The 25080-nt window shown below is 43.4% G+C and overlaps 3 protein-coding genes across 5 annotated transcripts in view; 2 read left to right on the top strand and 1 right to left on the bottom strand.

Moving 5' to 3' along the window:
• Positions 1–1729: 1729 nt before the first annotated feature.
• smpx (small muscle protein X-linked) lies at positions 1730–14208 on the top strand. Of its 2 annotated transcripts, none has more exons than XM_070986019.1 (5): positions 1730–1795; positions 5961–6020; positions 9439–9525; positions 9894–10055; positions 13531–14208. In XM_070986019.1, exons 2-4 carry the CDS (start codon positions 5985–5987, stop codon positions 10041–10043), a joined length of 273 nt encoding a protein of 90 aa, XP_070842120.1. In that variant the 5' UTR covers positions 1730–1795; positions 5961–5984; the 3' UTR covers positions 10044–10055; positions 13531–14208. The 2 variants fall into 2 exon arrangements, with proteins under 2 accessions (XP_070842120.1, XP_070842121.1); XM_070986020.1 differs by lacking the exon at positions 1730–1795 and adding an exon at positions 2372–2550.
• cnksr2a (connector enhancer of kinase suppressor of Ras 2a) overlaps positions 6130–25080 on the bottom strand; it is a 63943-nt gene continuing 44992 nt past the window's right edge. Inside the window, exon 24 of one of the 2 annotated variants that reach the window (XM_070986014.1) lies at positions 6130–9487. In XM_070986014.1, the coding sequence (XP_070842115.1) occupies positions 9440–9487 (48 nt within the window). In that variant the 3' untranslated portion in view covers positions 6130–9439. Of the gene's footprint in view, positions 9488–21025; positions 23740–25080 lie in introns of those variants that run through there. The other variant, XM_070986013.1, reaches the window with a different exon arrangement.
• LOC139346930 (kelch-like protein 34) lies at positions 16661–18543 on the top strand. Its single transcript, XM_070986307.1, has one exon. It carries the CDS (start codon positions 16661–16663, stop codon positions 18467–18469), a length of 1809 nt encoding a protein of 602 aa, XP_070842408.1. The 3' UTR covers positions 18470–18543.

Genomic DNA, 25080 nt, shown 5'->3' with positions numbered 1-25080 from the left:
TAACATTTCCAAATCAAAATGTCTAAAAACAACCAGACCTACAGTGTGTCATCTGCTGTATTTTGTTGTGTTGTTGTTGCTTACATGTGTCCATGGAAACATGGACAGCACGTCAGAGAGCGAGGGAAGAAGTCTGCGAACTAGCTCGCCACTCAGGTGTCATTATAGTTTGTGTTTCTCAGGATGGAGCGGGATTATTCATTTTCACCGGGAATTGTTGTTAAACAACCAGGACAACAACTCCCATGATCCCACGCTGCTTCACGATGTCATCAAACTCTGTCTTTTGTTGTTGTTTGGATTGAGAGACCCCATGCAGCAAAACTGAAATAATACTAAAACATTACACATATAGATAAATCATAGACAGCTACAATCACTAATAACTGTTGTAATTTAGTCTCCTGTTGAGTCAGTTTGGATTATTTATTCTGCCTCTGTTACTAATCTCTGTCTCTGAGGTCCACCTCTCTCAGGTGAGTCTGAGAATGCAGCCACCTGACTTTATTGGACTGTACCAACTTGGGCTGTTGAGAGGGGTGATCCAGTGAAGGATTCCATAGTGCTTGACAGAGAGCTGAAAGCATAGTTTTGTTTAGTTTTGTCTCTTTTTTTGCTGTGTTTTGTGAAATCATGGTGGTCCAGCAGTCTGTTTGGACTTTTGTTTTACACCTCAGTGCTGTGTGTCACCATCCTACAGTATGTTATATTCTGTATTTCGCACATATTGTTCCTTCTATACACACTAATGTTGGGGGAACTGGTTTCAGGCACCATGCACCTTTTCAATGGTATGAACTACCCTCAAACTTCACTCTGTTCACATTGTCTTTATTAATTATTTCTTTATTGTGTAATAGACATTATAAAAGTTTATCGGTTGTGTACTTGTGAGTGTTTCTTTCTCTCGGCTCTCTTTTATTCACAGTGAGACTTCCTTAAAAAAACCTCACAAGCCCTGACTCCTTCCATTTCTCCCAGTCTCTTTGTGTTTGCACCCAGTCATCATGCACACAGTGCAGACAGCACATGGCAGCACATCCTTCCCTGTATTTGCTGCTTTCCTTTTGGCCATAACTTGCCAAGTCACCATCCACACCTGTGCATCTTGAGGAAGTGTCCAAAAAAAAAAAACCCACCTGTTTCATCTCACCCACAGACCTACCTGCAGGGCAGCCTCAAGCTGCTGCAGTTTCAATGCATCTCCTACATTCATGTATTTTGTAAATGAGGTTTGGTCCACCAGCAAAGCTTCAGCTACAGCCATAGCATGTTAGCAAATACAAAAAACACAGTGATGGTGTTTTTCTGTAATAGGTGAGGGCTGTCTATGCCAACCGGTGAGGCCAGTGTGTGTGTGTGTGTGTGGGGGTTGGATTTGCATAGTCTGAAACATATAACGAGCCTCCAGTCTGCTCATTTTACTACCTGAGCACACAGCAGATTAGTGTCACAGGTGAGACTGACAAGGATCGCTGGGGTTTGATGTGGCGCCGGTGGACAGCTGTGAGGAAAAGTTGAGAAAATCCTGAGAGAAAGGTAGGCGGAAACACACACACACACACACACACACACACACACACACACACACACACACACACACACACACACACACACACACACACACACACAGAGCTGAAAACTCATTCTACCTCTCTGATGATGGGTCGGATTCCGCTCGGGGAGGAGTTTGGCGTGTCTCTGAGCCAATCAGGACGTGCGGAAACAGGTCAGGTAGCTGAAGAGGACCTCAGAGAGAGTGCAGGCAGGGTAGAGCAGCCACGCACGGCAGGAGGTAAGAGAGCACACACACACACACACACACACACACACGCACACACACACCTTTAACTCTGGGAGATCACAGTTCCCCTCTGGATGTGCATCAGTGTATATGTAGATACATATACCAGCATAACCACTTCTGTGTGTGTTTCACTGAGTGTCAGAGCAGAAATAGGGCAGAGCCATTTTAGTCACTAAGATCAGGAGGAGTGTTTTGAGCTCTCAAGTGTCAGAGTTTGATGGAGATGCAGCCAAAAATGACCACACGTCATTAAAAATATCACAGAAGCAGACAGATTTGGGTTTGAGTCTCTCGTGCTTAAATGTTGCACTTTTTGAATGAAGTTTGGTCCTGATGTTCAATTATTTTAGTCATCAGAGCAGTTTTTGTGGCGTAGAAACCTTAAAAAGATGTTCTAATTAAAAAAGATCCAAGTTCTCGGTGCTGCTGTTTGACAGTGTTTTGGTCCGTCACTGTGTGTGAGTGTGTGTGTGTGTGTGTGTGTGTGTGTGTGTGTGGTGGATAGAAAGCAGGTCCCTTCTGTGTATCACTCTTCTATTTATAGTGAGAACAAATCCCAGATATGAGAGGAATCCTTCTACCACTTATGAGGCGAGAGAGAAAGAGAGAGAGAGAGGGCAGAGACGAAAAGAGAAAGAAAAAGAAAGAGATGAAGAGCAGATAGGAGGCGTGTGTGCGTGAGAGATTGATAAAAAGTGTGTTGTGTAAAGCCATTAGTCGATTCAGTGCTGTGTCATCAACAGGTAAGTCACATCTTATGTGTTCATGTGTGTTTGAACGGCAGGTAGATTGAAGCATTCAGTCATTTTCAGTTTGTTCTTTTTAAAAGGAACCTGTTAGTACAAAAAATAACTTTTATTCTTAATAAATTTGCTTAATTAGGCAATATTCTGTATTTTTTCCTCTCGTCAACAAATCATCTGTCTCTGAGCTCCTTCACATTTCCTTCGCTGTCTGTGGTGCTTCGATGTAAATCTATAAAGAAATGCTTTAATGCTTATTGGCTTTTTTTGAGAGTTAAATGAGAAGAATGGCGCCACTCTTGCGCCTGCATGCTAAATATGAAGCAGGAGCCAGGAGATTATTAGCTTTGTTTAGGAGACGCTGGCACAAAATATTAAAGCGCGTAAAGTTTGTTTTTTGGCCTCAGTGGCAGAAGCATCAAAGGGGAAATAAGGTGTTCATTGGCGCTCTTAGGGTTCAACTTGGTCTCACTGTGTCGCTTCTTGGAAGGAGCCAGGCTAGCTGTTTCCCTCTGTTTCTAGTCTTTATGCTAAGCTAAGCTAATTGCCTTCTGTAGCTTCATGTTTAGCAACCTGTTCCCACTCCAAGCTTGTCACATATAGACGTTTTGTCACCCCTTGGCGTCACATTTCAAGGTACTGGGTTTACTTTAGTGTCATTTGTGAACTCTGGAATAGTTCAGAGAAATCAGAAACAAGGCTAACAGTCATGTTAGAGACTATGAAGCTGTACTGAAGCACAGCAGTGCTTTGAAGTAGATGCTAACTTTAGGATGCTAACGTGCTTACAGTGACAATGTAAATAGATTATATTAAAGTTCACACTCTTTTCTTAGCCTGTTAGCACGGTATCATTTGCTCATTAGTACTAAAACCAAACGGCACAGCTGAGGCTGGGAGCGTCTTTAGCTTTTCAGATATTTCACTCTGAACCAAAAATATCAGCCTCATGGTGGCGCCAGAGGTAAAATCAGGGGATGACAAAAGTTAGTAGGTTTCATCTGATGATCATGAATGTCTGAACTATGGCATGATTTTATGGCAATGCCTGCAACAAATTACGAGATATTTCAGTCTGGACCAACAGACTGACGTCCTGCTGCCAGCATGGCTGCTATAAGAAGATAAGATAGACTTTATTTATCCCACAATGGGGGAAATTCACGAGTTGCAGCAGCAACGAGACGGAGTGCAAGAAGTCGTAGGACAGGAAGACAAAAATAAAAAAATAACAAGAATAAAAAATATTGCACAAATGTTTTATACCTTATGGTGATTTGCAATATGTACAACACAGACACAAGAACAACATGCCTCATCAACAAAACAAAATATGTTTTCTTAGCCCTTCATTCGCGCTACAGTAGGTGCAGCTGCAGCTCTCTAAACATGCCCTCATGTTGATATTCCAGAAGCACTGACGCATGCACACACACGCACACACACACACACACACACACACACACACACACACACACACACACACACTGTACCTCTAAGAGCCTTTTTGTTAGGCGTCTGCTCAGAGCTTTAAAGGGTTTCAGTGTGTGAAGATCAGAGTAATTTGAAGCATGAGGAATAATTGCGGTTGTGAGCACGTGGCTGCGTGGCAGAGTGTGTGCGCACATGCCGCACGTGTGAAAGTGAAAGGGCTTGTCAGACTCTGCAGTGTGGCATCAGGGGGCAGCTGCTCCTCATGGCCAACATAAATATCGTCCCGTTGTGTAAGCGTGAAGTGTGTCTGTGTCTGTGGTTGTGTATTTTGGGGTGTCCAGGCTTTTGCTCCCATGTCAAGGACAGCAAAGCTCTCACTGTATGTTGTTGCACAAACAGCGCCGTATCTAAGCGCCGCCATCGAAGGCAGCAGCAGCAGCCGGACGAGCGGGGACTCACTCTGCTCTGAGCCGCTCGATAAGATAAATAGGCCATGGAAACTTCTACGATTAGGAGCCACTTGGGTCAGTGTTGATCTGTGAAACAGCAAAATGGAGGGAGGAAGTAGAAAAAAACGGACAACAGGCCGAGATAAAATGAGGAAGCGGGGGAAAGAGAGGGATTTACAGCAAATTCTTTTGGAATAATTTTCAGCATTGCGTTGTTTTACAGTTTTAATGCTGAAGATAATTTTATTTTGTTAGAGAGGAGTAAGCTCAGCAGAAACCTGCAGAATTTAGACCATTAGGAGATGACAAAAACACAACAAATCCACTGCTCACCTGAAGGTTTCCCGCTCAAAATTATTAGTAATTTCTGAAACAATGAGTCCTTAAATTCATACAGAAATGCACAGAATCAGGCCTCATGTCGTGCTTTTTTCTGAGGCTCGCGACCTTCAGTTTCTGTTTCTACACTCAAGATTTCCGTGCCGGCACATCTGCAGTTTACAGCGATAACCTCAATTAGCTGTTAGCTAATGAAGCTAACCGTAGCTCAGCGAGTTTGTCTAAAACATCGTCTCTGGACGACATTGTAATGTTTCCTGCTGACTCAGACTGAAATGAGAATCTTGTAAAAAGGGTCTTAAATATTAAAAGTTAGAATATATGAGATATAATATATTTATTATAATTCACATAATAAAGACACATTGCTCATAATATAGTGCATACAGGTGAACGGCGAGTGATTTCGGACATGCATCTTTAACCCTGTCTGCTAGAAACTATGTTCATAGCTCTAATTTGTTTTCCCAATTATCCTGTGTTGACAGATATTTGGGAGAAATACAGTCAACATTTTACTGTTCAATATTAACATTTTTCAACTTATTTAATGTTTCCTCATTTTTAAATTTAACTCTTTTATTTTTCAATTCATTTATATTTTTATGACCCAGTTTTAAAAGTTTCTGTCTTCAGGAGGAACAAATGAGCTTCGGGCTGTTGGGTTTGGCCTTTTCATGGGATTTAATGGCAAGAAGAAACATACAGAATAATGCCAAGTGCTTAATATTGGTAATATGCTGTGAATTTCAACGAGCAGCTGAGGGAGTAAATGTTTGTTGAGATTGGAGATGAAGCCATGTAAAAACCCCACTGCTTTCAATTTCCTACAATCCTGACACACATCACTACACCGAAGCCAGAGCTTTTCTCTCACACTCATCTGAAACTGAGGCACCGTGGACGCTTTTATTTTGACATTCCCTGCTGGCTCTCTGTCTCCCTCTCATGAATGATTCAGAGAACAGTTCCTCTACCTGCCTCTCGCTGTAAGAGTCGCTAAGCAACTGAAATGCTATCCCAGGCCTTGAAAACCACAGAAACAGAGTCCCAGTGCCCCCAACATACACACACACACACACACACACACACACACACACACACACACACACCCACACACACACACACACACACACACACACACACACACACACACAGCTGAACGTCTGTGCTCTGTGCTTCCTCCAGGTCAGCGGACTTACCGGGAGGATTATGTCCAAACCTTCGTCCAACGTGAAGGCCCTTCAGGTAAAACGTCTCACCTGTGTGTACAGTGAGGTGTGTATTACTGCTTTAAAGACATCATGTCAAAGCTTAAAAGAGGACAAAAGGATGAAGAGGTTCCAGGTGACAGGTGTTTCCACATTTAGGTATTTATTGGCAAAGGCAAATACAGAGTTCAGACTGTGCATATACAGTATCAAGGCTTTGTTAGTGCAGAGTTGGAGCGAGGCAAAGGATGAGTCGTCTGTATCACTGTGTGTGTGTGTGTGTGTGTGTGTGTGTGCGTGTTTCTGTAGTAATGGCTTTGTGAGTGCGTGTCAGAGAGGGTTTCCTCCATCGTCTCTCTCTTCTCATTGTGCTCGTTGTCATGTCTAACCATGGGATAGGCATCAGGACAGAGGAGTGTTAAACGCCACCGCGGTACAAACGTGAGGTTCCTCGTCGTCTCCGTCTCAGTACAACATCAGTTCAACGTCGATCGCAAGCAAGAACAGCAGCGCAGCTCTACGTCAGAAACATTTCCGTCAAAAAAATCTTTAAAGTTCAAATTTTTAAAATCTTTTTAAAAGCATCCCGTCTTTATTGAATTGAGTCCTCATTTTCCCGACAGCTGCAGACTTCCACTGAATCCTTAAAGTATGAATTCCTGCAGTTTAATCGCCCCTTGTTTGTGTTTAATGTTGCATTAAATTGGGCTGCAGATTCTCAAACACTGGACGTTGGAGAGTTCAGGCGCATCGTGCAGAAAAAGTATGACTTTGACCAAAAAGCAGCTAAACAAAATGTGTATGTCTGCTTGTTATTTAGTACTGAAGGTAAAACAAAGGTCAAAAAGTCAAATTCGGCTCTTAGCTTGAGTGCATTTTGCCTTTGTGGGGCTGAACAGTGCAGCACTAGTGCAGGCAGGTATAGCAGTACATAAAGAGAGGGGACCTAAGGCATTTGGGACATTTTGGTGGGCATCTAACAGTGAGAAAACCCCCAAACTACTGTTTTAATGAAGTAACCGCAACTGAATAATACATTTTTTTAAGAAACAATTGGAAAACAGGGGCTGTCTGGAAGGCAGGAAATCAATTATAAAGAGTTGATATGCTTTTGAAAACGGTTGGGAGTAATGTCAATTCTATCTGACCGATGGTTAAAGGCCAGTATTCAACTGAACTCATTTCTCTTGTGGCCACAGAAGCAAATAGCTCCTACAGATCGCCTTCAACACTAAAATAAAGTAGAAAACAACCCCCGAACAGTGATAAGTCGCAGCTGTAATGGCGGCTCCAGTCGACAAATGTACCACAGCAGCACAGTTAATTATAAAAGGCATTTGGTCAGGGGTCTCATATCTCAGCCAAACAGTAATTAGGAACAAATCTGGCATCAAGTGGCTGATTTAAAGCCGTTTCTCCCCTCTACCCTGCTGGCCCTGGTCGTTCCGTTCCGTTCATGTTCACATGACACTTTTCGGTAAGTTTACTCAGGAGGTAAACTTAAAGGATGAATTCACCCTCAGAATAAATCATTATGTTGTTGTTGTTCCACTCTGTCCCTCCATCTTAGCCTCATTCTGGATTCATACGTCGTCCTACAGCCCCAAAAACAAACATAAAAGCTCCAATAAATTTCTCCAAACAGCTTGTGCAGCACAGTTGAAGCATTTTGTGTCCAAATGTTTCCAAAGTCCAATATTTTCTTCTCTGATACGTATCCTTCACTGATATTGCTTTGGCTGCACATGCACCCCGGAGCAGGGGAGCAGAGTTTAATTATTAGTTTGTATTATTAATGAAAGGAATAAAGATGATAAATGAGGACTTATTTAGGCAAATGCTGTGTGCTGCATGGACTGGAGGAGATTTAAGAGAATATAAATCGCGTACGCTTTACATAACAGCTGTGCTCCAGACATTTGAATGCAGATTTTCTCGCGTTCCATCCGTTATTTTCCACTCATGTCGGACTCTGACAGGCTGCTAAATCAGTTATCCATCACAGCGAACATCAAGTCAGCATACATTTTTGTCAAAGTTACATCTTTTTCAGACATTGAGAGTTCACAAACTTCATAGTGCAAAGCTTTATGTCTTGAGAGTCACACACCGGCGTGGCCTCGTAGCGATGTACGGTGGCTCAGATGGAATTACAGCTTGTGTTTGGTTTTACTGGAAATGGAGTTTGAGCAGAGTTAAAGGAAGAGTTCAGCATTTTGGTAAATGCGCTTATTCACTTCCTTTCCAAGAGTTAAAAAAAATTGACATCGCTCTCATATCTGTTGAATTCGCACTTACATTAGCCATTAGCTTAGCTTAGCATAAAGACTGGAGGCAAGTGGAAACAGTCTGGCTGAAAGATTTTGGGTACGGATCAAACAAACAAGTTTTACAATTCCAATTAGTCATTTGGCAGACGCTTTTATCCAAAGCGATGTACTTATGAAATCACAGGTAGTTTTGGGATTCAGTATCTTGCCCAAGGATACCTCGGTATGTGGACTGCTGAGGCCAGGGATCGAACCACCGACCTCCTGATTGGCAGACGGCCACTCTACCTCCTGAGTCTCCTTTTGTTAATTTTTATTAATAAGTGAGCTTTCAAGGTGCAGAAATTTACAAAACTTTGGATAAAGCCAGGCTAGCTGCTTCCCCTTGTTAGCAGCCTTTATGCTAAGCTAATCATAACCTGGCTATAGCTTGAGAAAGGCTTCTACTCTAACTCTGGGCAAGAAAGCTAATAAGCATGATTATGTTTCCTACTATGTCAAACTATGATTGACTTTTCAATTTAAGGTGAAATATTCTTTTACCCGTTGGCTGGAATGTCGGAAGATGTTTGCTAACAGCACGCTAAGCATAAGACAGTAAACAATCCCAGCCAAAGCCACGTTACAGCGATACAAATCTGAGCGGACATGCTGTGAATGAGGCGATTTCTTCCAGAGCTTTCCATCTTTTAACCTCAATGTGCAGGAGAAAATAAAAGCGGCATCCTCTGTGACACACAGCGCACTCCCTCTCTGTACAGCTGTACAATATGAGCATATATACAATACATTACAGTACAGTACAACGCAAAACAAATCCAAGGGACAGGACATCAGGGCAGGCAGCGGTAGAACATCAAGTTAGCAGGCAGATCTCTGAGCTCTGTGTGTGTGTGTGTGTGTGTGTGTGTGTGTGTGTGAGAGTGTGTGTGGGTGTGTGTGTGTGCGTGTGTGTATCCCAATTTTCATAAAGACACATTGCTCTTTTAGGGACATGATGATAACCAGGAAGTGGCGGTCATAATTAAAACAAGGGGTTTTGAGGAAACAGAAGGAGCACAGGCACACACACATCCATCCATCCACACACACACACACACACACACACGCAGAACCGCAGAGACGGGAAACTTAATTTGTTTAAGTGTTGAAGGTATCTCATTGGCTGTTCTTGCTGTCCGTCAGGCTAATTTGAACATCCCGATGGGAGCTCTGCGTCCAGGGGCGGGACATCCTGTCAAGAGGAGAGAGGAGACAGTAGACACAGAAGAGGTAAGACCGACCACACACACACACACACACACACACACACACACACACACACACACACACACACACACACACACAGGTCTTTCACTTTGTCCATATTCTGTCGTCCCTTCTTATGAGAAGCATGTAATATGATGGTATACAGTGTATTCACATGTATAACAGTATTACACACTTTTCAGATGTGTAGTACCATGTACTACTGCTTTATTTTCATCACCATGATCACCTTTACTCATAGCACTGCTGTGTTTCTACCGATATGCAGGAGATGAATCCACTCTAATAGTAATGGATGTAAGTAACTCAGTGCTGCAGTCGCCTGGCCCGCTCACAGTTTCTGTGTCTGTTTGTCTTATTTTTCTCCTCAGGCTCATTCACCAGACCAGACCAGCGCTGCAGCCCAGACGCCGGAGGAAAAGAAGGCGTTGCCGGGCGCGGTGAAACTGCCCGGGCCTGCCGTTAACCTATCAGAGCTGCAGAACGTCAAGAGCGAACTACGATGGGTCACCAAGGATTAACACGGACAGAAGGTGACCATCAGCATACGAGCACGGCTGAAAGTCCTCATTGTTCTGGGATTAGAATTAAGAATTAAAACAATGTAAAGTCTGTTTCAAGTCTGCAAAGCTTCCACTGATCCCTCGTGATAACATCTTACTTGGAAATATTTGACTCAGCTGTTGTCAGTGCAGACGCAGTCGGCCTTAAAGGGTCCAAAGACAAAATGCAAATCAGAACCAAACGATGGAGAGAAAGCACAAAGATGCGTTTACAAACCGGGTCACCTGTTCTTTGTGAATGATGCAAATCCAGCGCATGAGTCTGAAAACAGTCAATAACTATACAAACACAGGACGGCATATCTAAAGAGCAGCTTCTGTGTTTTTTACTTATGGATGCAACTAATAATCTTTTTTTTTATGGATTCATCCAGAGAAACAATCAGTCGACTGGCAGAAAATTAGTCTGCAACTATTCTGATCATTCATTAATGGTTTTAGTCGGTTTTTCCAGGCAGCATTGCCAAATATGTATTGCAGCTGGGTGGTTTAATCTTTTACAGCATATTTCAAAAGTTCTTAATCAAAATTTTCTATGTAAAATCTTAATTTGTAAAGTAACCAGTAACTATTAGTCGTCAGATAAATGTAGTTTCAGTTGGGAGAAAATGTGGTAAAGTAAAGCGCAAATACATGATTTTTGCTCCCACAGACACACACAGTGTAATCACTGGATTACCAGTCTACACATGTCTACACCGTTTGATCCTGGGTGGGGTCATGGGGGTGTCGAACATACATATAGATAAATACATTCAGCTATTCAGAGTTTCAGATCCAGCTAACCTGCACGTCATTGGATTATGGGAGGAGAGGACACTGGGAGGACATGCAGAGTGGAAAAACCCCTGCTGGCCCCATCTATTTGCTGGAAAGCCACAAAACCAACCACTGAGCCAGTCATTCTGTCATATTATGTAACCAAGCTGTAACCAAACCCTGGATATTTGATGTAATTCCTGTGTTATTAATGTACTGTCAGTAACATTTAGTTTCAGATAAATGGATTTTTATTTGCATGTTCACTACGAAGAGCATGAACAGTGAGGAAAAATTATTCTTAATATTTCACTAAAAACATGCAGATAAGGTGAAGGGACATTTTTCAGCTCCAAACAGTCTCCACCAATCACAGGGCACCCTGTATGTAGCCTGAGAGTCCAAACTCAGGGCTACGAAAAGCTAAAAGCACCCTCCTGCTCATCGAGTTCACTGAAGGCGACTCAGACGAGTGTGTCAACATTTAGACCAACTCAGAGCTTCTGTCAATCAGAGGGAATTCTTTATTACTGAAGTGGAAACTTAAATCTGTTTTATCTGCGTTATTGTTCCTGGGTTTTAAACACTTCAAGCATCACAAATGAAAATCTATCGACCTGCACTGTTCAGAGGCGGCTGCAGAATTCTCAAATCCTCTGTATTATAATTTGTGCCTCGCTGCTGAGGCACCATGCAATGAGAAATTTTGAGCAAGTGTGTAAATTATATTTTGTAGAGATATTACCACCGAGTAATAATTTAGCTTGAGCTGGCCAAAATCCACTTTGTGAGGTTATTGTTCACTCAGTTGGAAAATAGCAAATACACTGAGTCAGCACAAACTAAGTTTTTAAGTTATTCTTTGCGTGATAATCTCTGCTCAAACTAAATTTATGTACTCTTCAAAATGTCCGTTCGTGCAACAAAGACACACTGCATAACACAGTGCAATAAACTGTGTTTTTTAGTTAATTAAAGCACAAATTCAATTCCATAAAAACCTTAAATTAAGTCAAAAGTTGGCTCGTGGTGCAAAGCGTAATCATGTTTCCTGCTGCCCACAGAGAGAATCCAAATGTGACATTTTGTGAGAGGAAAGTCTAACAAGACGCTAAATTATCAGACAGCTCTGCCAGGTTCATTATGTCTTCATCACAGTGTGATAAATGCTGACATCCTGGATGCTCTCACTGGCCAGGCTGCGCAGTAATTGCTTGCAGTGGCCTGAGCTCACCACCGGGGGTCAGTGTGGGCCGTGCAGTCTTCGTTCAGGTCAAGCTGCGTGTGTGTCGGTGCCTCTGTGTGTGGGCTGGAGAGGTTGAGTCAGGCTCTATATTTATACATTATAGGAGTGTGTGTGTGTTTTAGAAAATGTGTGTGAGCGTCGAGGGGCAGTCTGTGCTGTGACTTTCTCAGCGGGACGCAGAAACCGCGGTATCCAAACACTGTGGCTGCTCTGCCCTGCCCAAACCGTGTGGGTGTGCTGTGTAGGAGACAAATGAGAGTGAGAAGCAGAAGCTGGTTCAAGTTTTAGTGGTAAACACCAGAAATGGTACTACATGCTATTTCTGAGCAGGTTTGGAGAGTGCATTAACACTCTGCATCCGGCCGACTTCTCAGTGTGCATCTGACCCACAATGCAATGCACGAAGAAAGTCACAGCTGCAAAAAACAAGCAAATCCTGAAGGAAGATCATCTCACTTTCAACAAGTTTCACTAGTTTTACTCGAAGGTTGCAGCTTGATCAACATCCCTCAGTTCGTGTCTTCTGCGCTACGTGGCCAAAAGTATGTGGACATGCAGACCTTTCACCAGTATGTGATCCCTCTATCCCAAAACAATGTGAGTGTTAATCTGCTGCTACAGTATAACAATCTCCGCTCTTCTGGTTTCAGGCTTCCCAGCAGATGTTTGGAACCTGACAAAAGCATGAGTGAGGTCCAGGACTAATCTTGGTGATAAGGCCTGGCTCGTTCCAGTTCATCCCAAAGTTTTTAGATGGGTTTGAGGTCGGGCCAGTCAAAGCTCTTCCACACCAAACTGGGAAAATGTCAAGATTTTCCTTCATTGTAACAAAAGGGTCCAGTCCAACCCATGAACAAAAGAACAGGACATGAACAGGGGTGTCCACTTACTTTTGGCCAAATAACATATCACTTTATGTCAGAGTGATTTTGAAGACAAAGACAATAATAAGAATGCATCACAAGGATATAAAGCGAAGCTAACACACACAATTCAGCATGGGACTGCTTTATTCTTCAATTCCCAATGAGGGTCCTGTCATTCAGATTATTATTCAGATTCAGTGGATCATCACTTAACCAGCAAAACCGCTCTGTGGCTCCGTCCACTGATGCTTCACCTGAAGCCTGAAGACCTGCACTGCCTCCGAGAAGTGTTTGTATGACTAATACTCGAGCACTTTGAGATGGGAATAAACAGAAAAATGTGTCAGACGGTGAGGGAGATCAAGACGCAGAGAGAACCAGAAATGGAAAAAGGTCAAGAGAGAGATAAGTGCGGAGAGAAAGCAGGTGATGGATCAACCAGATCTCATATTTCCTCTCAGTGAATGCGGCGACCTGGCCGTCCTGCTGTCTCTCACTGGTCAGCAGCTCTGAGAGCTCTGATAGCAGATGGTGAAAATCCCTGACGGTGTCTTTATCTGTCCTTTTCCTGCAGGATCCCCGGCCAGGCGGCGAGGAAGGCCGATAATCTCATACACACAGACTCGCCCACTGCCACTGACAACTAGCAAACTACAGTTAATCCCAACATGTTCGGAAACAGCAACAGCCAGCGTCTGACCACCAAGGAGCAGGCGTCCATAAACTCTCTATCAGCCAGCGCTCCGAGAGGCTGAAACACGTTAAATGTCCAGACTTATCGTGTCAGTTGACGTTGTTTTGTCTGTAAATTCAGTCATACTTTGTTCAAAAAGTTGAATGCTGTCAAGATAAAGCGAGATGTTCTGGCGTGTTTCTGCTGCAGATGAGACTCCACTTTACTCGGACTTTTAGCAGGAAGTGAGTCGTATTGCAATAATCCTTCTGCATATTCTTTGCTTTGTTTGCTATTTTTGAGTCTAGAATAGCCAGTTTAGAGAGACTTTTATTGACTGTTAGCATAAATCTGAGGAATCCACTTGACTTCTTTTCCATACTGTCAAAACTCCAACAAGTACTGATTTATAGTAATTGATTTCTAAATGTTGTAACAACTTGCGATGGGATTTAAGTTCACTGTACGATTTTTTTTGGCGGCGGGGGGAGGGAATTATATTGTTTTTACTGTTTCATTGTTATGATTCCCAGAAAATCGTACCTTCAGGAGAATATTTCAATAAATGAAGACGGTTCTAAAAACCCCGAAGTCCAAACTTTTCTATGTGTAACTGACTGCATCTGCCATTACAGTGAAGAAGAACAGTGGTCGACTTTTTTGCTTTGACAGAATCAGGAAGAAATACGCTCCCGAAGGACGGATCTCACAAAATTTGGTGATCTTCTGACTTTTCCTCTAGCGCCACCAGCAGGTCAGATTCTTCATTTATCCATCTCAACAACATGGATTAGTACAAAACTTTGCGCAGATGTTCATGGTTCCTAATGATGTTTCCTCTAATTTTGACTTCACCTGGTCAAACTTTTGCTCTACTTTATTTTCAGTGCTAATTGCCAGATGTTAGCATGTTGGTGTTAGCACTTAGCTCAAAGTGCCACTGTGCTAATAGCCTCACAGATCCAGTATTGCTGGTGAGGTTGGCAGCTGTGTCAGCCAACAAAGACACCCCAATTTAGAAGACAGGGCGTGACAGTTAAGTTTTTAAGGTGACATGTTTAAAAAGGATTATTTCACCCCTGCGGGTGTCAGGAGATTGACAGTGAGCAGAGCGTGACATAATGCACGCACTGATTTAAAAAACAGTCCGTTCAGGCAAAATTAAATAACCTGAAAACTCTGACAAAAGCTAATTTAAATCTAATGTTTACTGTGATTGAAAATGCAGCTCGGAGACTCTTTTAGACTCAGTTTTCACATGGCTCGCAGCGCACGACGAGCGGAAAATGAGCCCTGATATTTCCGGCTGTAATATTCTTGTATTATGTGCATTTTTAATGGGTATTACTGGATTTTAGGTGGGAGTCAGAGGCATCTTTGTGCATGGAGACACTTTGATCCTGACCTAAACCTCCAAATCCAACTCTTTCATGAAGGAGTGGATCACACACATACACACACACACCATGGGCCCAGATACCCCCCACATCCCTCCCTCATTACAGCACACATCCATCATCGCATCACATGTCCTCTTGCACATAGACAAACACACACAGAGCAGCTGTAGCTAAGTTTAGCCTCCATCAGGTCACGGTGGAATATTCAGCCAAGGGAGAAACACTGCTGGTGTTTTAACAACCATACGGGAGGATCTGACTTTGTGTGGGGAAGATTAAAAACACTCTGCAGTTTCAAAAAGGCGTGAGTCTGTTTTTTTCTTTCTCTCTTTGCGAGTAGCTTGTGCGCTGAATTTTGAACTCTTCCATAAAACAAACACACCCACACGCGCACACACGCTCATCTCTGAGCGCGAGCCAGCATCGCCTCAGAGACGCTGATCATAACTCACTACAAAATGTACGTTGCTGCAAGAACTTGTAAGAGTGCAATAAAGTGATGTTGTTTGCATATTGATGTGTGTGCGTGTGTGTGTGCATCTGGCAGACAGTAGCACACACTCACACAGTAGCTCAACATTAATCAGACGCCTGTAAACACGCTGGACAACTTGGAGCCTGGTACTGAAAACAAATCCTCGCTTTATTATTTTTGCTCGGCCGCTCGTCCCGCCGCCTCCGATCTCATGAAAATAATAACATGACATCAATCTGCATGATTTTAGAGCGGCACGCGTCATAACGAGGTCAAATGCCTCCGGAAAGGGCACGGCTTACTTTGATATCATAATGCTATGCAACTGCTTTTGACACTTATAAAATGTTTGACAGCTTGGCAAAACTTCCTCGGGTTTGATACCGCGTGAACCTCGCGCTGAATCCGGCGAGCCGTGTTTCTATTCCTGACCGCTGATAGGTGCCGTGGCAGCCGTGCCCTGGAATCTTGGTTCGCAGACTACAGCAGCTGTATTTACCAATGAGTTCATCCACCGGGATAGACACTAAAATCCTGCCAGGCTCCCTCATGTGTGTGCGTTTATCCATTCATCTGCTTGCTGGCCGGGTCGGTGTGTGTGTTGGATGCATGTATTTGGGTGACCCCCCCCTCCCACCGGGCGCAGGGGAAAGGGCAGCAGACAGACAGCAGAACACAAAGCCAGCAGCAGGCATCACAGAGAGAGACAGGAGGCTTTGGGTTGGACCGTGTTGGAGGGCCAACAAAAGGGGGAGGTGGTACACGGGACTGTGTGTGTGTGGATGTAGGGGGCAGTTGTTAACCTTTCTATCATGGTGTCACATGACCGCCGCTGCAGACAGAGCAGGACAAAAACACAGATGGAGCGACCTCGACTGAGGAGACGCACTCACTCCTTTCTTTCCCCCTCATTTCCTGCTTCTTGCTTTCAGCCGCCTGTTATCCTTTTCCCAAACTAACGTCTGACTCTTTGCCTTTTGTGCCGGTTGTTGGCTGCATCGTCTTTGACAGCACTCACCGCTCATTTTCCTGTTCTTTCTGCTTCTTCCTTCCTCTCTGCTAACTTCCTTGTGCAAGCTGCTTTTGTCTGCTTTCACTTCAACCTCTTGTCCTCTCTCCTCCTGCCTTCCTTCTCTCCTCGCCGCCTATCTTTCGGATGGATAGCTACTCCCTCCTCTACAGTTCCTCCCAAAGAACCGGGCTTCTCTCCGGCTTCCAGCGCCTGCGCTCTCAGAGGAAGATGTGCGATGTCGTCCTTGAGGCCGGCGGTGTATCCTTCCCCTGTCATCGCGCCCTTTTGGCCAGCTCCAGCGAGTATTTTTGGGCTCTTTTTGGAGAGACTACCGCGGAGAGATTAGCCGATTCCATTAGCCTTCCAGCACTAACACCTGAGGGTTTAGATGCTATTCTGGACTTCCTGTATTCTGGCTGGCTCAGCATATCGCCGTCAACACTTCCTGTTGTCTTAGAGGCAGCCAGGTACTTGCAGGTGGAGTCGGCGGTGTCAATATGCGAGCGGTTCATTGCTGATGGTTTAAGCTCTGAGAATTGCTGTTGCTATGCTAACCTGGCCGAACATCACGCCCTCTCAGATGCACTTGAAGCTGCCAATCAAACCATTGCTATGGAGATGGGGACGTTGCTAAAGGAAAGCAGGGATGACCTTCTCAGACTAAATGTCCAATCACTGATGGCGGTGCTCGATGCTGACGAGATACCTGGTGTCAAGGAGGTGGAGCTCATAAAGCTGGCTCTGGATTGGCTGAATGAGAACGGGCCCCTCCCTCTGCTGAAATCAAATCTTCTGCTGAGTCGACTGCGCTTCGGATTGGTCGCCCCCTCCGACGTCACCAATCTCAGCCACGCCCACAGAGCCATGGCCACACCTCTAATCAGAAGTCAGCTGACTCGAGCTTTGGAGTACCACAGGCTGGGTTCAGCTCAGCCAATCAAACAGAGCAGACAGTCAACACTCAGGGTGTCACCCAATCGTGTGCTACTTGTGGGTGGAGGATCCAACCCTGATTGGCCAGAACAACAGATGCTGGTGTTCGATCCTAGAAGCAGGAAGTTTTCATCTCTGAGTTCTAGTCTCCCACTGCGACTGAGAAATCACTGTGTGTGCTCAGTGGGAGGTTTCCTCTTCGTGATTGGAGGAGAAGAAGTGAAAGATGGTGACGAGGATGGGAAAAAGTCTGTCAACACGGCAACATCCAACCAGGTGTGGCGCTACGATCCTCGCTTCAACCACTGGGAGAAGGTGGAGTCCATGCTGGAGAGGCGGGCGCAGTTCTCCTGCTGCGTGGTGGAGGATGCTATTTATGCCATTGGGGGTCGACACACACGACCAAACAGCAACACACACACCTCCTTAGCTTCTGTTGAGTTTTACGACATGGTTACAGGAGCGTGGAGGAGAGGAGCAACGATGCCTCGCCCCCTTTACGGCCACGCTTCTGCTGTGCTTGACAACAACATCTATGTGTCAGGTGGCGTCCCGGGCCACCAGGGCAGCATCCATGGTAGTAACCACACTGATAACCAGGACGACCAGAGAGAGAGCAGCAGAGAAGTCATATTTTGGGACCTGAAGGGCAGAGTCTGGGAGAAGCGAGCGTCCATGTCCATCGCCAGGTTCAGTCACCGCCTTGCAACCGTCCACGGCCACATCTACGCCCTGTTGGGAATGTACGAGCCTTTCTGCGATATTGAACAGTACGATTCACAGTCAGACCAATGGACCCGCCTTCGACCACTTCTCATTGGCTCCTTCAACTATGGAATGGTGCCAACGCCGTCTGGGAATCTGCTGGTGTTTGGAGGGAGACGATGGAGCGACGGACAGGAAGTGATAGTGAAGAGTGTGTTGGAGTATGATACAAAGAAAGATCGCTGGAGAGAAATCTGCCAGCTCCCCAGACCTCTCACTGGGACTGAGTGCACTCTGCTGCCCCTGCCTGACTAAAGTTGACATTATGTAAGAACATTTTATCATGAGAGTGACACAATTTCACTTATAGGTGCAACAGGGTCTCAAACACTGAAACAAAGCCCAAAATGATGGTATGACAACATTGTGAATTGTACTCTCAATTCTAATGTGTTTGTCATGTAAACAACACTTATGTTTAAGGAAGCTCATGCTAAGCTAAGCTACTGTGCTACTTTTTATAGGAGTAGTTCATGTTAGGACGTACGTTCTCCTTTTTTATTAGAGTTAAATGAGAAGATCAATAGCACTCTCAAAAAATATGACGCTTTAACTGGGAGATGGTTAGCATGAATTAGCATAGGGCATTACATTAAACTTGTAAACATCTTATTTTTACATGTTAGTTTTTGTACAAATCAAACAAACAACATAAAATGTGTTAATTCATGATCTTAAGATTTGTCTGTAAGCAAGTTTTTCCTTTAGGGCCAAGCTAGCCATTTTCCCTGTCTCTAGTATTTACCCTGAGCTAAGCTAACCGTCTCCTGGTTTTAGATAAAGAGAATAAGCTAGTTGACAAAAAGTTGAATGATTTTTAAAAAAAATTATACATTTTTTCTTTAGCTTTTTGACAGATTGTTGGAAAGGACAGAAAAAGATGCAACCAAACACTGCAGCTAAATCCTTTTACGACTTTAACTTATTTAGCGGATATAGCTAGTGAAGGCTAATTACAATGACAGTAGAATAAGCTTTAAGTCCTGGATCACCATAAATGACAAGGAACCAGTGAGAAGTGAGATACAGGGTGTTTTGTGAATGATACTCCTGTGATCGAATGTGGCAATGCTGTGAGAAGGCAAATTAAACCGAGGAGAAGAGATAAAAAGGATTTGGAGAACAGGCAGAGGAGAGGTAAAGAGATTTAGTAGGAAGAATGTAATTCCTGCACAGATGAATTTCCAGGAAGAGGCTGAGCCAGGCTGCGGAGGAGGCTATCGCTCATGTGAGGGAATAGAGAGGAGGTCGAAACAGGAGATAAGGTGATGAAGGTGGAGGAAGACACCTTTGAAAAAAAACAGAAAAGCTGAGCTCAATATTTCATGGAGGTTGTAGATAGAGTTTCCATGCATGTGACATTCCTGTTTATTGACTAGCGATGAATAATTTAAGTTTTCTTTAAGATAAGGTATAGAAATAGAAGCAAAACAACAATCTTTTTCTGTACTGTTTTCCCGTTTCACCTTTTTCCATTTGCACTGGCAACCAAATGGACATAGCGGGTTAAAGCTGCAGAGCAGAAAAGGCATCAGCAGGTAATCATATGCATGATTTGTGGGTAATAGCTAAGTATCCTGCTGGAGTTCATTATTCATTGACTTTGGTGCTTGTATCTACTTCCATTTTAATCCTGGATGTCAACTTGTGCTGTCTGCATAAACATTATTTATTCAACATGTTTTATGTTTGAAGATAACGTAGGATTCAAAATTAATTGGGTGTCTGTCTCCTTTTATCCGGTAGTGATTCCTGTCAATGAAAAAAAAAAAAGTGTGCTCAACTCGAGCAGTAACTTCTAAAGTTAGACATGGTTTGCAGACTTTTCAGTTGCTAATTATTGTTTGAATTTAATAGCAATTTTTGCAGCATTTCACAATCAAACATTCCAATTGGTAATTATCAAGAAGTCATGAATATGTACTACAAATTCTGGTCATGAACCACTGAAAAAAAATCTGAAAATGATCATGCATTCATGCTATTAACAACCAATAAAGCTGAATTATGACAGTGATTAGCTCTGGTGTGTCTTTTTACTATATCTCCCTTCGAATAACCCGAATCATTGAGCAGCATCCTTGTTAGCCAAAGAACAAACTTTTTGACTAGATTTGCTAATGTTTCTGGACAACAAGCGAAGCTAAGCTAAGATGATGCTGGCTAGCAGTTATCCTCAGATACTCTTATAATAGGATCATTAATCCAGTTTAATGCTAACCAAGCTAGCCATACTTTCTGTCTAACAGTGTGCGCAGACACAAGTGAATTTTCCGCACGACTGCTAACAAAGGCAGTGAGTCCATTGCCAGCTAGCTTGCAGCTAATTGATGTTAGCTAGCTAGCAAGCTAGGTGATATGTTAACAGTTTCAGACAACCACGGAGGTCAAATCTGTGTGAATGGTGTGACAAGCTAACTGTTACTGTATACCTTTTTACTTTTACTAGATTAATAATGCTGTTGTAGTTCCTTCAGAGACTTAATGTTGATCTTTCAGTGGTGATCAGGTCACAATGTCGCTTAAACTGCAACAGAACAACTGAACCAGCTGCTGGTGTCGGACCAGTCCTCCTGCAAGAGTTTCTGCTGAGCTGTGAGCGTCCCATTGATGGAGACAAACAGGGATTCTGATTGGTCAGATGCAAGGAGGAGCAGAGTTGAGTTTCTAAACCAGAAGATCTCTGCGGGTTTGTCATGGACTCTCTCTCTACGTCCCTTTGCAGCAGCTGTTATCGGCACTCATCATCCCTCCCTACATCCCTCCTCTCCTTCTCACCATCCACGAAAACAAACCACAAACACACCTTCATCCAACGCTTCAACCACGCTTTATTGAACCACCCTCTTCTACACGCAGAATGATCACGTAAATAAATACCGTTATTTTACCATAATTTATAGATTGAACATTAAACGATCTTTACTCAACTGTCCAAAATAAACCTGATAGAATTAGAGAACATCATCCAAGACACTTAGTTTGCACTCTATAAAGAGAGATGTACTGTATCTAGAGATTTCAAACACAAAAACAGAAAAGGAATATTGTGTTTATCTACAGCAAAGACATGCTACTACAACCAACCACGGGCAGCAGCATAGAAACAGCATTCAAACAGTGTTTATCGTTGTTTATTGGCGTGTGTGCGTGTCTTTATGTGTGTGTATTCGTGTGCACGATTGCTTTCATAGTTTTGTGCTGTGTCTCTGAGTATTAAGTCATTTGCCAGCAGCGTACAAATAACAAACTAATATATTTTTATTAGATCCATATTTCAAGTCTTATGCAAATATGTCCTCATATTCTCTATGTGGCATGCAGGATACGGAGAGCCTCTGAGGAAAAATCCACCCTGAGAAACTTTTACACCGTTCAATAAAACATAATCAATCTGCCATGATCACAAAGTCTCAGGAGGTCTTTTCTGTGGCGACCAGAGCAACCTCTCACAATCTTTTCCAACTGTAGTTGATTCATAAACAAACCCGACTCCAAAAAAAGTTGGCACGCTGTGTAAACATAAATAAAACTGAGTGAGATTATTTGCTGATTGCCGTTTTGATATAATCACACAGCACAAAAACAAAATATTTAATGTTTGACCTCATCAGCTTCACTGATTTGTGTAAATATCTGCTTATTCTGAATTTGATGCAGCAACACATTTCAAACATGTTGGGACAGGAGCAACTAAAAACTGGGAAAGATGTGGAACGCTCCAAAAACACCTATTTGGATCGTTCCACAGGTAAACAGGCTCATTAGTAACAGGTGAGAGTGTCATGATTAGGTGTGAAAAGGTTGGAAAGGCTCAGTCGTTCACAGGCCTTTGAAGGTCTCTTAAGAGACAATTTTCCTCAGTTCTTAGAGTTGGATATTTTGAAAATTTTACCTCCACAGAGCCTTTGTTAGAGGATATGATGGGTAGGTTACATTATGAGGGTCTGCTGAGGTCAATATGAGGCTTCTGCAGTCTCAGTTAGACAAGTCAAATGAGTATTTTTTATCAAAGTCACCATCTGTTTTGGACAAAATTGCATTTTGTATTTTCATGCAGAGCAAGGACAGTGGATTTTGCCCATTTCTTTCTGAAAGAATGGATCTCTTTGCAGCCATTATGAACAGGGGGAACGCTTTCAATGTACATACAGGCATATCGGTATTGTTATAAGACAGTCTCAAAAAATGTGAACCTCTTCTTTATGTGGTATCATGGGATTGAGGATGTAATAAAAGATATTACAGAATCTTTACGCAGGCCTTACAGGGACTTTGTCTGAACATGAGCTGTTTTTATGGAGATGAAACAATAATAAAAAAAACAATAATGAGGTGCATTATAATATTCAACCGAGGATGTTTCATGTTTCCATCAAAGTGATTTAAAGGAGCTGTTTAGGCCCAGAAATGAATGAATGAGCTCTGATAAATGAATCCACAGTTGTTTTCTCTAACAGGACTCTTGGTTTGCAGTGACATTGCTGGAGGTAAAGTGATGCTGACAGTGAAAATGAATAACAATTTGACAGGGTGGGCTCACTAGCTGTTTGAAAGCAGTGTCAAAGTGTTTTTAGGGTGGACTTTTCCTTTCAATGGGTCGTATTCCAGGAGTGTGCATGCTTCAGGTCCAGCCCAGCACAGTATGTACAGTAATTCTACCAAACCAGCACACACAAAAGTCTCTAAGACTAGATAGAAACTGAGCCTAGTTGATTTAAAAAAGACCTGTGCTAACGGTTCTCTGCTGTAACACTGACTGTACAGAAAAAACCATCATAGACATCAAGTATTGGGCTTGATAGAATACACTCGGTGTCACTCGGTGGCTATGGGACTGTCTATGAGACGCTGCGCAGTCAGTATAAACATGGCACAACAAGCAGGATGAAATATTGTTAATGGCAGCTCATGAAGATACTATTCTGAGACGTCTGTCCATGTCAGGAGGAACAAACTGATGTCCAGGGTTTGCTTCTTTATATGGCGTTTTCCACGGAGAGTATTTAAAGAGCACGAAAGCTAACATGTAATACTTAAGAGTCAGTTTATCATCCGCCCCCGAGCCAGCTGGAGTGGCATGACCAATCAGCTCGTAGATTGATGTGACATGAGGGCCACGCGGGCGTCTCCTCGGAAAGCTGTCATGTTGCACTTGTACACTGCGGCTGCTGAAAGCGTGTCGAGTCGCCCCTAGCAAGTCCATCACTGATCGCAACCCTGATGCTCCAAACCGTCCTCTGCCGTTTGCTCGACTCCTTCCACAATCAGGAGGTGAGAGCGACTTAAGCCTGTGTGTGTGTGTGTGCGTGTGTGTGTTGCACTCGTCAGACGTGGGTCTCGATGTAGGAGTGTGTGTGAGAGAGTGAGGGGGTGAGGGGCGGGCCGGGGTCTGATTCAGCGGTCGAGTCTGGCTCCTGAGAGAACAGCTCCTGATAGGCTCTTTTCCACTCCTGGAACTCTGCCGACGACAGCTGGGGATTGGCCAAGAGCCTGTCAATCAGCGCTAGCTCCCCCTCCCTGTCCTATGGGGGGATGCAGAAACAGAGGAGGGGCTCCGTCAACTTTTGGGATTTTTAATCATTTTAAACCACTAAAACGCAGACACACGTGAAGCAAGACACACACTTAAGGGGACACACTAAGTTTGGGGGAGATTTGACGCTCGTTACAGACGCTAACACCATCCATCTGTTCTCGGGGGATTATTCTGGTTTTCTAAGATTTCATGTGAAAAGTCTGACTGCTACAACGGCTAACGCTAATTGGTAAGTAAGGACAGTTATCATAAAGGCCATTATCAATAATTAATAAATCATTTACCAATGCTTTTTTAGATATGAGCCATTAATAAGGTGGGTTTGGGTTGCCAGGTTGTTAAAAATGATCTCAGCTAACAGACTGTTTGACCTCATTCAGGAAATCTCAAATTCAGAAACCTCGCTTGGTTTTCACAGGAAACAACATTAACGAAGACTCGACGGCTCATTAGAAAATAAGACACACGGCTGTTTATTGATGACTTACTATAAGTGCAGACTCGCTGGCTTGAGTTGTCCATCATGGCTTAAACCTGATCTATAAAGCATTAGTAAGAATTAGTAAATCATTTATTGATCATTAATAAAGCAGTTAATAAACACTTCATGAAATGAATTAGGTTTAATGAAGTGGATCAATATCTGAAACAGTCGGATATAAAACGAGCCGCTTTGTGGAGTTATTGATTGTTCAGCATTACTTTTTGTGAACAATTTAAGGTTTTGGATTATTAAAAAATATGTTTTTTAGTTAAAGGCACTGATTCCTCTGATAAAACTGAACCAAATCAAATCATTTATGTAATCATCATCCATTTACGATGTCCAGTATGTGCTGCATATGCTACAACAGACACGTTTTGCATCACTGCAGCTATGAGGAGGACAAATCTTCACTTCTCATCTCGACTGGAGCCTCGTTTCAGTTTTGATCCATAAAATAAACACAGAAAACATGAACGTCTTTGTTGTCAATGCCGCCTGAACACACAAGTACAACCTGACTCAAGACGGGGTCTACCAGGGTCACATGGATGAATTTAGTGTCCACTGTTTGCTCTCATTATCCAAACTCCCCCCGAAAACTTGGTGTATTCCTTTAAGAGACGCCAGACAGGGAACAAACATGTAAGCTCCTCCACCCAAAATGCACCAGCAGACACGGGCAGCCAAAGCCACAGACCCTCGCAAGAAGCCCAGTAGCTCCACGCACAAGCGACAAAGCCCCCAACGCCCTCGCCGACCACCCCGGCCCACATACACGGAGGAAGCAACAAAGATACGAACTCTAAAGACAGAAAAACACAGCCACAGCAAAAGAGCCAG

Source organism: Chaetodon trifascialis, chromosome 18, assembly GCF_039877785.1.
Source record: "Chaetodon trifascialis isolate fChaTrf1 chromosome 18, fChaTrf1.hap1, whole genome shotgun sequence".
Classification (NCBI taxonomy): Eukaryota; Metazoa; Chordata; class Actinopteri; order Chaetodontiformes; family Chaetodontidae; genus Chaetodon; species Chaetodon trifascialis.
The sequence above is the reverse complement of the archived record's forward strand: the minus strand, read 5'-3'. Positions and strand labels throughout refer to the sequence as shown.

Bases quoted from the DNA above. Each gene is read 5' to 3' on its own strand.
- smpx (XM_070986019.1), top strand. From the start codon at position 5,985: ATGTCCAAACCTTCGTCCAACGTGAAGGCCCTTCAG. The intron at 6,021-9,438 runs GTAAAACGTCTC...GCTGTCCGTCAG, and splicing joins CCAACGTGAAGGCCCTTCAG to GCTAATTTGAACATCCCGAT. The intron at 9,526-9,893 runs GTAAGACCGACC...TTTTCTCCTCAG, and splicing joins AGACAGTAGACACAGAAGAG to GCTCATTCACCAGACCAGAC.
- LOC139346930 (XM_070986307.1), top strand. From the start codon at position 16,661: ATGGATAGCTACTCCCTCCTCTACAGTTCCTCCCAAAGAACCGGGCTT.